The sequence below is a fragment of the Mauremys reevesii genome, linkage group 11 (assembly GCF_016161935.1).
Source record: "Mauremys reevesii isolate NIE-2019 linkage group 11, ASM1616193v1, whole genome shotgun sequence".
Lineage (NCBI taxonomy): Eukaryota > Metazoa > Chordata > Testudines > Geoemydidae > Mauremys > Mauremys reevesii.
Window position 1 is genome coordinate 10,452,896 of NC_052633.1, and position 16,657 is coordinate 10,469,552.

At 41.2% G+C, this 16,657-nt stretch overlaps 1 protein-coding gene across 1 annotated transcript in view; it reads right to left on the bottom strand.

Moving 5' to 3' along the window:
• Window positions 1-267: 267 nt before the first annotated feature.
• UBE2F (ubiquitin conjugating enzyme E2 F (putative)) overlaps window positions 268-16,657 on the bottom strand; it is a 128,917-nt gene continuing 112,527 nt past the window's right edge. Inside the window, exon 11 of the mRNA XM_039495852.1 lies at window positions 268-712. Within this exon, the coding sequence (XP_039351786.1) occupies window positions 662-712 (51 nt within the window). The 3' untranslated portion in view covers window positions 268-661. The remainder of the gene's footprint in view (window positions 713-16,657) is intronic.

Below are 16,657 nucleotides of genomic sequence, written 5' to 3' on the forward strand. Positions count from 1 at the left end.
TCCCTAATACTACAAATTTAGACTTTTAGGTTATGGATTAGCCTATATTTCTCCACTATTTTGCACAAACAATACAAACTAAAAGTACTGTAGCTCAAACTCAAAGTAGCAATGTACAAGTCACAAATTTGTGCCAAAATGTACTTAGATTAAATATAATTAGAATTTCAGTATTAGATAGTTGATTTTATGCATTCTGACAAGCTCTAGTGACTCCTGGGAAAAGTTGATATTATTTCTGCTCCAGCAAAGGCAATAGGAGTATAATTTGGTTCAGAGGGAGACCATTTTATTGCCAACTTGAAGTGTTCCAGAAACGCATCACTATTTTTACTAGGCAAGAAGAAAAGTGTAGTACAACTTCAATAGTGATTTCTTTTAACTCTCAAGCATATTTCATTAACAAGATATACAGTACAGTTTCAGAAGGGCAAACATTTTAAAAGGAAGCAAACAACTTTTTTTTAACCAACATACACAATTTCTTGCTGTATTTATGTTGAACTGTCCATTTACCTTGGACAATTACGAAGTTAGTTTTTTTCTTCAGTACAACATGGACACAGGACTAGTACAATCTGGGTTTTTTGTTGTTGTTTTATACGTTATAAAGACAACTCTATAGTTTGAAATCCATGGTCCTGCCATCAGTCTTCCTTCATCATCTTGCATACCGCTTAATGTAATCTTCAACTTTATTCCGAAAGTCCTCCTAGAGAAAAGAAGAATCAGAATTACACCACATACTCAGAGTTTTGGAGGGGTGACATTTCCACGTTAAGTACTTGTGACGTTATTGATATAAATGGGAACCATATAGAACATGGGTTGCAACCAAGGTCCTGTGGTGGCACCAAATCCTAAGTAAAGGGGGTCATATAAGGTGTCTAAGACCAGGTTCTGGGTTGCTGGTTATGATTATGCTGTCTGTATGTCTGTGTATCATTTTGTAGTTGAAGTTATAAGTATTGGCTCTGTACTGTCTGTATTTGGTATTATGCTCTGCGTCTGGGAAGTGTCCCAGACAAGCTGATGTCAGCCCTGCATAGCTGGCTTGATGACCCATTAAGGGCCATCAGCTACACAACTGACCCATGGAGAGAAGGCAGACACGCCTTGTGACTCAGCAAAGTATGCAGAAACTTGTCCATGTGACTGCAAACTCCATTTTGGCTGTAAGTTTCCACCGTGAGGACAAAGGGATTCTTACACCTGGAAAAGTCTATACAAGGCTGATGCATCATCTCCATCTTGTCTTCAATCCTGCTTCTGACCTCTGGAGGGACTTTGCTACAAACTGAAGCTTTACACAAGGGACTGAGGACCCATCCCAGCGGGGGATGTATTCCAGAGACTTAAGTTAAACCTGCAGTTTACTCCAGCACTGCTGCAAGCCTGAACTAAGAACTTTGCCATTATTGTATGTAATTGATTCCATTTAACCAATTCTACCTCTCTTCTCTACCTTTTTCCCTTTGTAAATAAACCTTTAGATTTTAGATTCTACAGGATTGGCAACAGCGTGATTTGTGGGTAAGATCTGATGTGTATATTGACCTGGGTCTGGGGCTTGGTCCTTTGGGATTGAGAGAACCTTTTTCTTTTATTGGGGTGTTGGTTTTCATAACCATTTATCCCCAGGACGAGTGCACTGGTGGTGATACTGGGAGACTGGAGTGTCTAAGGAAATTGCTTGTGTGACTTGTGGTTAGCCAGTGGGGTGAGACCAAAGTCCTTTTTGTCTGGCTGGTTTGGTTTGCCTTAGAGGTGGAAAAACCCCAGCCTAGGGCTGTAACTGCCCTGTTTGAGCAATTGGTCCTGATTTGGCACTCTCAGTTGGGTCCCGCCAGAATCGCTCCGTCACAGTACTCAAGGAAGTTGGTCTGCAGTTCTCTCTCATAGACACGTATGTCTTGCAAAAATGTGTATTGTAGCATCTTTGCACCTCTTTGAAAACTGGCTGAGACTGCATTTTTCACACTGCAGCAAAAGTGACTGGAAAAAATATGTAGAATCCTTGCAGTAACACTTGACTATGGACACCTGTCAAGAGCGATACAGTCTGAACAGCTCTGACAGGATTCCCTTACCATCAGATGGGTTCTAACTATGAATGTATCAAAATGTATAATGTAGCCATGGTCATATCATTTTAGAGGGAAAGAGTCCTTAATCAAATGGGGAATGATATGAAATACACTATTAGCAGATGGCATGCCACATAATAACTTTCTCCTCTTTTCTATACAATTGCATAATCGCTTATTTATATGGTAGTTGTGATATCTTAACTGTCTAGACTAATCTATTACAACTCTGAACAAGTGGTAATAGTTTGCTATAGTGACTTTTAATTACAGAAAGATTATTAATATTACCCTTAAGGACAAAAATGGACAATATCTAACAGACCCTAAAGACAAGAATGAGAGATGGTGAGAATATATCATGGCCTGAAAAACCTCAACTAGCCTGCCAATAATGGATCAAGAAATCATGGTCAGGGCCGGCTCCAGGCACCAGCTTATCAAGCAGGTGCTTGGGGCGGCAACTTCGGAGCGGGGCGGCACTTTCAGGTATTCGGCGGCAATTCGGCGGAGGGTCCCTCACTCCCGCTCGGAGCGAAGGACCTCCCGCTGAATTGCCGCAGATCACGATCGCAGCTTTTTTTTTTTTTTTTGGCTGCTTGGGGCGGCAAAACCCCTGGAGCCGGCCCTGATCATGGTACCAATAAAAAGACTTCTGAACAGAAAAGCATGAGCTTATGATGTAATACCAACTTAACTGTTAAAAAGTACAAGGGGATGAAGACCTGAAGGCTCTGTCAGAGGTGGCGAAGAATGTCTGAGACAGGAGAATTACCAGAAGATTTTACGACCTCATTGCATATTCAGATCCCCCCCAAAAGAACAGTGCTATGGATTGTAAAAACTACAGAACAATCAGCCTAGTATAGCATGCCTCTAAGATACTCCTGCAAATTGTTCAAGACTGAATACAAGTAAAGACTAAGAAGAAAATAAGCGGACAACAATACAGTTTCAAGCACACAATTATAAACCTGAAGCTTATATCAGAAAGATCAATTGAAATGGGGAAAACAGTATACTTGTGTTTCATTGACTTCGAAAGAGCATTTGACAGAGCATTGCTCAATATAATTCGATCTGTAGGGACTGAGGGACATGAACTCAGAATAATAAAAAAAATTATACTGGAATCAGATAATGATTACAGTGGGTGACAAATAAAATCCAATAGTAATCAAGAGAGAAGTGAGACATGGTTGTATGTCACTGATTATTCAACATTTATAGCAAGTGATTAAAATAACTGAAAAAAGTATTAAGATGAATGGAAAAATGAGTGAATGACTTTCACTATGCAGATGAAACAGTACAGTTGGCTGATTCAGGTGGTCTGATGAAGTTAGTGAAGATTAAATATGAACATGGCAAAGAACATAGTCTAAAGTTGAATGTGGACAAGACAAATAAGGGTGACTATATTTGCTATAGTGATAAACAGTCTCAGAGATTTCCTGATTGGTTTTGTTCTTTGTAGGCAAAAAGCCAATGCCTACCAAATGCTGAGGGAATGGAGTCTTTGTTCCTCTGAGGAAGCATGCAGTGTTGGGAAGAACACAGGTAAATGAATGAATTGGTTAAAGTGAAATTCTACAACTACATTAGGGGTGAATTTGGGGTGTAGATGTAAAGACACTGTATCCTTATGGAATACAGTGAATGCAGGATCTGCCATCATCACTCCAAGATTGCCAGTTCTTCTCGCTGAAGTGATGGCTACAAGGAAAGCGACCTTCAAGAAAAGGGGGGACATGGAACAAGTAGCTAAAGGCTCAAATGTGTGCCTTATGAGTACTGAGTGAACAAGGTTCAGGTTCCACTGGGGAGGTAGGCTTTTGAGTAGGTGGGAAGGTTCTTATTAAGCCTTTCCAGAATCTATTGGTAGGTGTACGTGCAAAGACTGAGTAGCCCTGAGAAGGTGGATAGTATGTGCTGACTGATGCCAAGTACACCCACAAGGAGCTGATGGACAAACCTGACGTCTTCAAAGATAGACCAAGATGAGAGGAATATTTGTAGTCTCTGGGAGAGTGCCTCTTTGTTGTGCCCAAGAAGAGAAGTTCTTCCATTTAGCTAGGTCAGTGGTCCACAACCTTTTTCGTCTGGTGGGCGCCGGACGATGAGCCACCAAGGACTGTGGCTGGTGGACAAGCATCCGCCAAAATGCCGCCGAGAAGCAGCAATGTCAAAAGGCTCAGATAAATGAGCGCCTGTGGGTACCGCGTTGGGGACCACTGCGCTAGGTAATATTTTCTAGTACAGTCCTTTCTACTATTATAGAAAAGTGGCACTCAAACTTTCCAGACTACTGTACCCCTTTCAGAAGTTTGACTGGTCTTGAAAACCCTCAAGTTTTACTTCACTTGAAAACTACTTGCTTACAAAATCAGACATAAAATTACAAAAATATCACAGCACACTATTACTGAAAAATTGCTTACTTTCTAATTTTTGCCATATAATAAGTCAATTGGAATATAAATATTGTACTTACATTTCAGTGTATAGTATATACATGAGCAGTATAAACAAGTCATTGTCTGTATGAAATTTTAGTTTGTACCGACTTCACTAGTGTTTTTTATGTAGCCTGTTATAAACTAGGCAAATATCTAGATGAGTTGATGTACCCCCTGGGAAGACCTTTGCGTATCCCCAGGGGCACGTGCACCCTTGCTTGAGAACCACTGTTCTAGAAGATGTCTCATATGGTTGTGGAGCATGAATGTTCTAAGGATGATGCCCATTCAAATACCAAGCTGTGAGGTGGCACAGACAGATTGGGGTGCTTGATCTTGCCATTCCACTGGGTCGGGAAGCTTGGGGAATGTTGGAAGGATGATTGATGGTTAGGATGACATGTATCTGGCTGGGAAACCAGAACTGTCTGGGTCAGAAGGGGGCAATCAGGATTTTGTGTAGAACTCATGGCAGGAGAAGAAGTCATAGCTGAACTGGTGTGACCAAGGAAGAAGCAGATCATCACTCTGGGAGTGGTGATGTAGGCTCCTCTGGAGCAATGTGTGGTGATTTTTGTTTGCTGGAGAGACTAACAGATCCCTGGTTGGGGTCCCCCACAGAGTGAAAATATTGCAAAGTTACAAATTGTGGAGATCCCACTCGTGGTCGACCATAAAGGGTCTGCTGAGGGAATCTGCAAGCACATTTGGCTTCTCAGGAAGGTAGACTGCTGATAGGGTGACTTGATTGGGGATACACTAGTTCTAGAGTATGGGTACCCGCATGACCCCACAGTATGCCAACATTTTTATGGCTGACTTAGAACAACGCTTCCTCAGCTCTCGTCCCCTTACGCCCCTACTCGGGCTACACTGATGACATCATCATCTGGACCCATGGGAGAGAGTTTTATTTTACTTACTTCCTGATACCCAAAAAGAAGGGTAGTTGGAGACTAGTTCTTGATCTCCATCATCTCAACCACTTCATTCGCAAACTCAGATTTTGCATGGTCACGTTGGCAACATTTTTAGAAAAGGGATGTGGATCACAGTTCTTGATATGAAGGATGCCTACTTTCACACAGAGATCCCACCCACAGACACTTTCTCAGATTCATAGTAGTCTCTGACCATTTTCAGTACAGAGTAATCCCCCTTGGAATAGCAACCTCCTCAGAGTCTTTACCAAGATATTCTCAGTAGTAGTGCTCCACATCAGATTTCGTGGCCTCATTGTCTTTCCCTCCCTTGACGGATGGTTGCTTCTTGCCAAGTCTCACCGAGAAGCCTGTCTCTCAACTTCCATGATGTTATTACACCAACTCTCTTCACTGGGAGTCAGAGTAAACATTGAAAAATCTGTTCTCATCCTCCTACAAGCTCTGGTCTTCATTGGGACACCCTTAAATTCTATCACCGCAAGAGCGTATCTCCCAAGGACAAGTTCCAGAGCCTGAACAATATCATAGCTCATGTCACAAGCAACCCTCAAGTACTGGATAAGTATGTCTGTCTCTCATAGGTCATACGGCCCCATGCACCTGTGTCACCCTGTTCACAAGACTCCACCTTTGTTGCCTTCAAGCTTCGCTGCAGTCGGTATACTGCCCAAGCTGTTGTTCCATGAACCACATGCTAACAGTTTAGGTGAGGGTACTGTCTTGTCTTCCCTGTTTTGGTGGGCAAATACTCATCAGGTATGTGTGGCCATCCCCTTTCTCCCTTCATCTCCAGACCAGGACCATTATTACAGATGCATCCAACATGAACAACCACACAGCATAAAGTGCCTGAACATCTCAAGGATCCAGGGTACACATCATTATTCTGGAGCTGCAAGCAGTATGGAAGGCATGCAAGTCCTTTCTTCCTTTCATCCACACTCACCATGTCCTTATGTCAGACAATGTCATGATTGTCTTCTTCATCTACAAGCGGGGGAGTGAGATCTGCTTCCCTGTGTGCAGAAGCAGTCAGCTTCTAGAACTAGTTTCAGAGTAGTAGCTGTGTTAATCTGTATCCCCAGAAAGAATAGGAGTACTCGTGGCACCTTAGAGACTAACAAATTTATTGTAGCATAAGCTTTCGTGGGCTACAGCTCACTTCATTGGATTCATGTAGTGGAAAATACAGAAGACAGACACGCACGCGCACACACAGAGAGAGAAACAATAGGTGTTACCATACACATTAAAAGGACAGTGATCAGTTAAGGTGAGCTGTTGTCGGCAGGAGAGAAAAAGAACTGTTTGTAGTGGTAATGAAAATGGCCCATTTCCAGCACTTGACAAGGTGGTGTAAGGAATTGTAGTGAGGGGGAAAGATGAGCATAGGGAAATAGTTTTACTTTGTGTAATGGCCCGTCCACTCCCAGTCTTTATTCAAACCTAATTTAATGGTGTCCAATTTGCAAATTAATTCCAATTCAGCAGTCTCTCATTGGAGTCTGTTTTTGAAGTTTGTTTGTTGTAATAGTGCGACTTTTAGGTCTGTAATCGAGTGGCCAGGGAGGTCTGTTTTTTGAATGTTATAACTCTTGACATCTGATTTGTGTCCATTTATTCTTTTACGTAGAGACTGTCCGGTTTGGCCAATGTACATGGCAGAGGGGCATTGCTGGCACACGATGGCATATATCACATTGGTAGGTGTGCAGGTGAATGAGCCTCTGATAGTGTGGCTGATGCAATTAGGTCCTATGTTGGTATTTCCTGAATAGATATGTGGACAGAGTTGGCAACGGGCTTTGTTGCAAGGATAGGTTCCTGCGTTAGTGTTTTTGTTGTGTGGTTGCTGGTGAGGATTTGCTTCTGGTTTGGGGAGAAGTCCCTGGAACTGCCTGAAATAATTCAGGGGGGAGGGGATTTAGAAGTCACTGCTTCGTCTAGGGGTGATGGAAGTGCCAGAACCTTGTTCCTCCTCCTCTGCCAGATCTGGGGACAGATCTGATCACCCCCTTAGCAGGGAAGCAAGGGGTGGCTCCTTGGCAGGTTGGATTGAGCCTGCAGGGGATACTGGTTTCTAGTCCCTCAATACGGCTAATAGAAGGGGTTGATAGTTGGTCATGGGGGACCCCATGGCATGGGGTACCAGTGGCTCTGAGTTAGATGAGGCAGAGGCTGGTCCCAAACTGGTATGGGCCTTTTTGATGGTGGAGGATATGTAGGGTAAGGAAAGAGTGGTTCATCGGCTGGCTCAGAATCTCCCGATGAGGATGATTATGGTTCAGACTGATGTACAGAGGGGGTTCTCCGGCCTGGGTCTGATTGGGGTCTCATGGCCTTCTCCACGAGGCTTTTGTGGAGATGAAGCTCCCGGCCTTGTCAGGTATAGTTGCGGAACAATCGGCAGATATTGGACCTCACCATGATGTGGGCGTTCCCAAGGCAGTATAGGCAGCACTGGTGGTCGACACTGACCAAGAAGGATTGCAAGCAGGAAGCACAGAGTGTGAAGCCCAGAGTTCTGGGCAGAGTCTGGTACCCGAATGGAATACAGGATGGGAGGAGAAGAGGGACGGAGGAAGGGAGGGAGGGAGGGGCAGGCCTCCCAAGAGGCTAATGTAATGCTAAACCGTAAAAACTTATTTTGTAGACCAAAGCTGAAGTTGCAAACACGTAAGGGTCTAAACCGGACCATGCAGTGATGGGAAGGAACTGGAGAGGCAACAGATTCACCGCGCCCTTTATCCCTTCAGTGGGAGGCATGAGGTGAGCTAGGGTGCATGCGCAGACCAGTGGACACAGCTTTCAAATTCTCTGGGGGCATGCGCACTATTAGTGGAATGAAATAGGGACCCACCACTTGAAGCAGCAGCTAGGTTTCCAAAAAGATAAAACCAGATAACACAAATCACAAGCACCCATCATTAGACGTCATGTCTGACTAGCATCAGGAGCCGAGAGCCTCACTGCACATAAATGACAGAGGGACTGCATGTCTCTTATTTGCAGCTTGACGCTTCAGGACTATGCGGTCCTCTTCCCTCTCCCAGGAAAGAACTGATGAGTTTAACAGAATACTGCATTCAACTAACCTATTCCTTCTACAACTCTGATTTTAAGACGTCATCTCCTAACCCTATTAAAATTAGAGCTGGCAGAAACTTGGGATTTCCAGTTCACGAGAAGTTATGGCATTTCAAAATCTGGTTTTGTTCCAAATTGGAATGAAACCAAATTTGTCAAAATTTCTTGCAAATCAGAAAGCTTAAGAATCAAAAGATATTTTAGAAACAGAGACAATGTGTTTCCCCAGAGAGGCAGTTGCTGACTCAACTGGACATTCTTGTCAGTTTCACAGCTGCTAGTGATTCTGTGAAAGTCTGTCAAACCCAATTCTCTTTCATAAAAAAAATTGGATTCAATGAACTGGCATTTTCCAACAAAACTGTTTCATTAGAAAATTTCTGACTAGCTCTAATTAAAATACAATTTTCCCAGCTCTTCAGTAAGGAATGTTAGACCTCACCTCCTCATTGTTCAAAAATAGATTAATCACTGGATAATTCAAGACTGTTCACAGCATTGTAGCTGGCCTGCCTAGATGAGTCAAACAAAACTCCCTCCCTATCAGGGCATTTAACTAGAGAATTCACCCATTCCCTTGCTGAATCAGATTAATTCCAGCCAGGTTTATTCTCATACGAAATAAAAATAAAGAAAATAAAGTTATTGGAAGGATATGAACTCATATAAAGTGAATGTGTAGTGCTATTGAAAAGAAAGGATTGACAGCTCTGGAGAGGGAAGACTATCCATCTATTCACAGACCAATTACAGCCCAAATAGCAGCAGTGTCCTGCCAGAGGGCCTCAACTCTACCAGTCAAATTCTTTGCCATGTGGGCTAAACATGCCAACAAAGTCTCAGTTAATGCTAACTGGCTTGCTTTTTATTTTAAAACATGAAACTTAACATGATTGTTTTAACAAACAATCGTTACAAAAACACTGTTTCCACATTAAAACTACCTCACAAATACATGAAATATTTTGTGACAATGCAAATCTAATTGTCAGAATGATTCCCAGATTGGAAATTGTTTGGGACTAGGATAGCACCTTTCCTGATGTAGCTTGGTGCTTTTTGAATATTGAACAAAAAATTAAAATAACCTTTCGCATTTGTACACAGTATCAAGGATGCTATGAGCTACCCATAGTACAAATAAATATTACTAATCAGAAAGTACCTCTCTTCAGCAGTCACTAAGAATGCTCAGTTTCATAGACTCAAGCCTCACAGCACTGCAACTCATCTTCACAGGCTGTTCTTGTGTAATAATAATGAAATTACATCAATCCACTCCCTCAGAACATTGAATCAGATACTTGATGTATTACAGGACTCCCGGGATCATTGCCCTGTTTACTGAACAGTACTGAGCTAACCAGGTGGTAATCATGAAGAAATGAAAGGTCAATCTCTATGAAAGTGAAAGGTCATTTTAATTTTTGGGGGTCAATATTGTAAAAGAATCAAGGTGTTTTTTTGTTTGCAACTATCTAGAGTAAAAACACTATCAGCTTCAAGCCCTAAGTCAATGGAAACTGCTCACAATACAAATGGCTTTGCAGTCCACACGTAAATAAAGTAAGCATGGGGTTATTACATCTCACCTCGTCAGTCTGAGAAGTCACTTTAACAAACAGTGAGAGGCAAACAAAGTTAAGAGGCAGGATGAAGGAAGATGCATATAAACCATTACAAATGACTGCATATTCATTACTGAAAGAATTAGAGAAGTGGCAACAGCAAAGTACAGGAAGTTGAAAACCGTAGTTTTTCACCAATGAATCCGAAGTGTTATATCAGAACACAAGCTCTCTGCATTAATCGAAGGCAGAGACAGTCTTTATATAGCAAAGATGCTCTAGAAAGGCAGTCTGTCACTTCTGCTTACCTTCCGGATCAAGGAAATGACAGCATTGGCCAGAGTATATTAAGCAGATTGTGTTTCATGTGAATCTGGTTACTGAACAGAAGGTTCTCATTACACAACTGCAAGCCTCTAATTTTAGGCACACCATATGGTTTAAAAGTTTCTTATTAACATTGTATATTTGTCTATGTTCACATCTGTTTATATGCGGTACTGAACAATCAAGCAGAAATAATAATCAGAGGTGTACATGTTTTGCATTATAAACTGGTTAATAGGAAACCTCAATATGAACATTGCAAAAACATAAGAATTCATTAAAAAGAGTGAAAACTGTGGAACATGTCCAGCATATCTGATATGGAATAATATTCCACAATATTATCTATTTAAAACTGTGTAACTGAATGGGCAACTTAAGTTAAATATACATTGAATATACCAAATGATAGGATTTTTCCATATTTATTGGTAGTTTTACTTCCTTTAAATTTAGTTTGTCTTGTTTAATTTTTAGCATGCAGTACTCTTGCAAGTGCAAATTTCTCTGAAAGACAAGGTGGGGAAGATAATATCTTTCATTGGACCAACTTCTGTTGGTGAGAGAGAGAAGCTTTCGAGCAAAACAGAGCTCTTCTACAGGTGTGGGAAAGGTACTCTGAGTATCACAGCTAAATGCAAGATGCAACACTTTTAAAAGATGAGCCTGGGAGCTTAAACTCATAACTCTGCTAGACACTAAAAATCATGGGCTTATTTATCCAGAGACACTGGATTTATGGCTTATTACAACAACATGTAACCACTAACCTCCCTTTTTGTCCTAGGACTGCAGAGGTGTTAACGGGCTACCCTACTTTGAATGGTTACCTAGACTGTGTTAACTACTTATGCTAAACAATCTGTTCCACCTTGCATTTAGCTGTGACTGGCAACGCCCCCCTCCCTAGTCCCGGAAGGGCGGGAAGGCGGCAAGGTGCCCCCCCCCAAGCCCTGGAAGAGTGGGCAGGCAGCAAGGGTCCTCGCAGCCCCAGAGCACCAGGTGGTGTGCCCCCCTCCCTAGTCCTGGAATGCCGGGGCAGAGTCCCTGGCCGCAGGTTGGCTCCCATTAACCCCAGCCTGGGGCCCTGGCCACAGGGGAAGAGTGCCCGCAGCGCAGCTCTGGGAAGCAGGATGGGGTCCGGGAATGAACGGGGTCACATAAAGCGGCCGTAGATACCAGCCACCCACGGTTATATGCAATGAGTCAACCATATTAACAGAAAATTGAACCAACTGAACTCAGTGTTTCTAAGTAAATGATTGCACAGGTAATAGCAAAAAAAAAGTCCAGTGTTACACCAATATACCTGCATCTCAGTTGATGCACATATGTCAACAGCAGGATATGCGGAAACTGAACTGAGCTTAAAAAAATATGGCCTAAGATATACAGCTACTGACTGTACATATTTGTGACTACTGTATACATTTTCAATACAGCATATCAATAAAATGAGAATTTAACAGAATGGAAGACTATTACCTACACATCAGAAATAAGGCTACAGTTTAGTCATGGATATTTTTACTAAAAAGTCAGGGACAGGTCACAGGCAATGAATAAAAATTCACGGAAGCCTATGACTTGTCCCTGACTTTTACTAAAACCATCCCTGACAAAATGGGGAGAGGAGGGTCCAGCACCCTGTCCCACTGCAGCCCCCACCCCTGCCCAGTGGCTGGGAGGGACCCTTGACCCAGGCTGGGATCTGCGGGGTCCCCCGCTGCTGGCAAAGGCTGGGGCGCTCAATGTCACGGAGGTCTCTGAAAGTCAGATTCCATGACTTCCCCGACCACCATGACATACTCATAGCCTTAATTATAAGTCTTGGAAGAATGAGGCGGAAGGAATATACTGAAAAATACAGAAATGAAGTGAAAAGTTCCTGATGGAATTTAATTCCAATATACTTCTACAAATGCTTGAATAGTAGGAAACGCTACTGTGATCCAGGTCTTTGCATGAGTGCGAACAGAAGGTACTCTGGATCCGTGGCTATAAAATGATTAGAAATTAACATTTTTTGGAGTATTTTACAATGGCAAGGAGTTCTCTACTGATAAGCACTTAATTAAAAATAAAACCACCGCCAAACCACAAAATAACCCAACCACAAACATGGCACCCCAAGCAGAAACAACATGACAATCAATCAGAGACTATCTAATTGTTTGGGAATCCCTCCTCACTAATAGCCATTAACCATTTGCACTTTCTTGCAGTCTACATTCAATTTTTGCATTTGCACAAACATGCTAAAGGATTTGCTATTGGAACAATCTATGTGTGCACAGTTGCTCTTTTGGATTTGCCACTGTTTAGATTGAGGAATAAATAACGTTTTCCAGTTTGTAAATGTGAAGAATTAAAACAGCAGTGGACCTTTCACAATATTAAACAAAGTAGTAGAACAGGCATCATCTCTTGCCACAACCATCTGTATGCCCCTCTACGTACTCATCTGAACATTGTTAAATCTTTCAACATTACATTACAGTAAAATCCACAATTAAAATTTAACAGTATTTGTTAAAAGCTCAGACTACAGAAATGGCCAGAACCATTTTTGGGGGGGAAAATACGTTAAAAAGAGAAAACTGCAACAAAGTCAACAACAAGAAAATTTTAATAATATAATAAATATTTATGGTCAAGTTGCAGTTGACTGATAATGAAATAGATGTCAGAATCTTTATTACAGAAGATGCAGCTAAACTAAATAATTAAGGGTCCTTTAGAATTATGCATGTTAACCAAGAGAAGATCAGACATCCTAAACAACTCAGTTGTAATAAAAGTTTTAAAGGTGGAGATAACTAGTAGGCAAATTTATCCAGCTGACTTATGAAATATTACTTTTAAAGAAAAACCTTTCCTCTGTTTTGTTTCGTATAAAAAAAGAGTAAATGTGAAAACTGCATATACAGACACACACACACACACACACAGATCTGAATGAATACTTTGAAATAACACAAAAATATCTGAAGTGTAAGGTATTTTTCCAATTCAGATTTCTTCCTGGTCATTGTCTCTCTCACCCTATTTAACTGTTTTCATTTAAGAATCTCAAAGCACTGACATTACATTTTAATGTTTTGTGGCAGCAATGAAGGAATGATTTCTAGATTTCCCCTAGAAACGTTTAGTACATTTGCAAGGTGTAAAAAATCACAGTGCCAATTTTAATAGCCCACGTACTGGACGTGAAGATCAATGTAGTGAAGGTTCTTCTCTGCATTGCCCCCAGTATGCCAAAGGCTTCAATGTGAAGTCCCTTAATTCTCCAGTTGTGCCGCATTAGGGCCTTCCATTCCCGCAGGAAGCTAATGGATGGTGTCAGCTACTGAAGTTCTGAGCCAATGTTAAATTTGCTCTATCTGCACACTCAGGCTAGGAGCGCTTTGGTGGTATAGCTGTGCCAGTAAAGCACTCCTAGTGTGCACGCAGTTATAATGGCAAAGCTGTGCTTTGGTTGGTACAGCTCACTGCATCCCCCTCCCCTCAAGTGAAATTAGTTATGCTGGCAAAACTGCACTTTTGCCACTATAACTGACCTCTATTAGTAGCTTTTGCTGACATAGCTGTGATGGGTCAGGGGTCACACCTCTTCACACCCCTGAATGATCCAGCTGCGCTGGATCATGTCTGTACTGCAGCACTGCACTGTGTCACTTTCAGTGACATCTCTGCAGCCATAAGGGCTGCAAACTAAGGCCAACATTTTCAATGTGGATGCCTAAATTATGATCTTAAATCTCAATTTAAGCACCTAGATTAGAAGTGTCTTGATTTTAAGAACATCTGAGCATATGCAGCTATGACTGGCTTCAATGGATCAATAGCTGTACATCTGAATCAAGCCACTTTTACATTTTTATAGAAGTGGTAGTACTTTGTATCATCATGAACCGGTTCAATCTTGAGTATCAGTAATGCTTTCAGGCAAGACTGGATAACCAGAATTGGCTGCAGTTATGTTATCATAAAATTGAAATTATGCTGGGTTGTTCACGTCAGCGCATGTGGGGAGAATGCCATTTCCCTCACGACGTGTGACGTTTTGTTGTTTTTCTCCTGATGTGGAAACTATAATACATTCCTTTGTGAAATTGAGATTGAGCTGCTGCAAAGCTCTTTAGAAAATCTATCCATAGCTGGTAGCCTAAAGTTTTTGGCACAAAATATTTTTGGAAGTTTTAAAGAAAATCTGAAGAATGTATTGATGTAATATAGAGAGAACTTGTTTGCATGAGGCATGCAGGATATTTTGCAGATCAGACACTATTTAAATAAGTTACATTATAAAGATTTGTCAGTCATTTCAGTAGTTACATGTTTTATTTATAAAATTATTTGATTCATCCTTGTAATCCTAAAATTCATATTCATGTGCCAAAGAGTGAATAGAAATTCCTCCAGAAGAGAAACATTTATCATTTGCATCGACATCACAAATAATTTTGCATTCCAATAGTTGTGTGAAATGGTAATGAAAACACCACGCGTGTCTGATATTCAGATGAACTAGAAGATGCTACAAATAACCTAACTTGGCATCAGTTACTGGACAATCATTTTAGGCTCTCTTCTCACCAAATGATTTCTGTATGTTTGGGTAGAAAAGCCTTGCACAAAACAAAAACAAAAACCACAAGCAGCCTGCTGAAGAACCCAAATCTGACTGAAGTAGTAATGGTGCTCAGACAGTATTTAGAACCTAGATAGTGTGATTGTGCCCCAGTCTATTCAGTGACTATAGAACACAATGACGATCTAACTGAACTGAACATTGAGAGAACACTGATCTTTGACAGAGAAGAGCTCTAATGGGGAAGCTAGCAACCCCATAACATCTCATCTATACAGAAACAATTCCTTATTTGTTGTCTGTTGACGCTTTCCTAACCACTATTTACAAATTAGAGAATAACAGTCAGACATATCATCTGCCACATGTGTCAACCTACTCTGACCCACACAATGATCACAGTAGGAAACCAACTACCTCTCTTGCCTGCTGCTGTCTATTACGGTGGCATTTTAAGCTGTTTGAACAACATCCTGAGCATCCTGATGAGGGTAGGAAACACGAAGTTCTTATTGACGTTATCTTCAGATCTCTCTCATACAATCAAAGAGGTTACCTGCGCCGAATGAACACGAGCAAAGTGTGCACAGCCCATTCTTCACTACTCAAGTTCATACACCTTTGACTTGCAGCTCCCTTATCTGAAGAAGCACAACTTGTGCTGAATGTTTTTTTTGGAATCCCTTTTGTGAATTACTTTCTTTCTCACTGTTTGCTATGGGTTTGTAATAAAAGTGTGCCCAAATATTTTTCTGAGATCTGGTTGATACACTGGGTGGTTGAGTCCTGAGCATACATTTTATTCTGTTTTACTGACAGACAACTTTCCCATGTGGTCCTTTTATCCAATACTCAGATACTCTTTTTTGACGCATAAGCATCAACACATGTAACTGAGTTCAAAGCAGCAAGTGGTGCCAATCTGCCCAGTGCGCACACAGAGGAGAGAATACCTGAAGAGATGTCACTTGGACTACTATGCAGAGTTGTCTAGCTAAACCCTACTGTGTGTAAACCAGGCCTTAGAGTCAAGACAGCCATGAACCAGTATGTACGCAACACGTATGACATATGCTAATGCATAGAAATTACTTAGTTTCCAAAACTAAATTTATCTGTCTAAACAACAGTTTTCTAATGCAAAATAAGAGCTTCAATTTATACAAAGATCTGTGTCTTTTGGATTTTCAGCTGTTATCTGGACAAAGCTCACATCTGCAAAGCTTTAAATCAACTTTACTGAACTAGAAAAGTAAAGTTCCATCCATAGTTACAATGTTTATGAAAGATGGGTCATAGTATAATCTTTCTTATGTATATCCATTAGCACAGTTAGCAGATATGCTGCTATTCATTCAAATATCTTGTTTACTGCACTTTAAGCTCATTAGGAGAGGATGTACGGAAAATAACCAGTTCATTAAACTGGGAGGTTTATTAGTCAAAACCCAAATACCTATTTTCATTTGCAGTTACTAAAATTCCTATGGAAAAACACCATGCACAGTAGTTAATTCTACAGAGGAAGAGAAGGACCTATTGTAATAAATAGTATTGGGATAAACTAATGCAATATGATCATCAAGGTGAA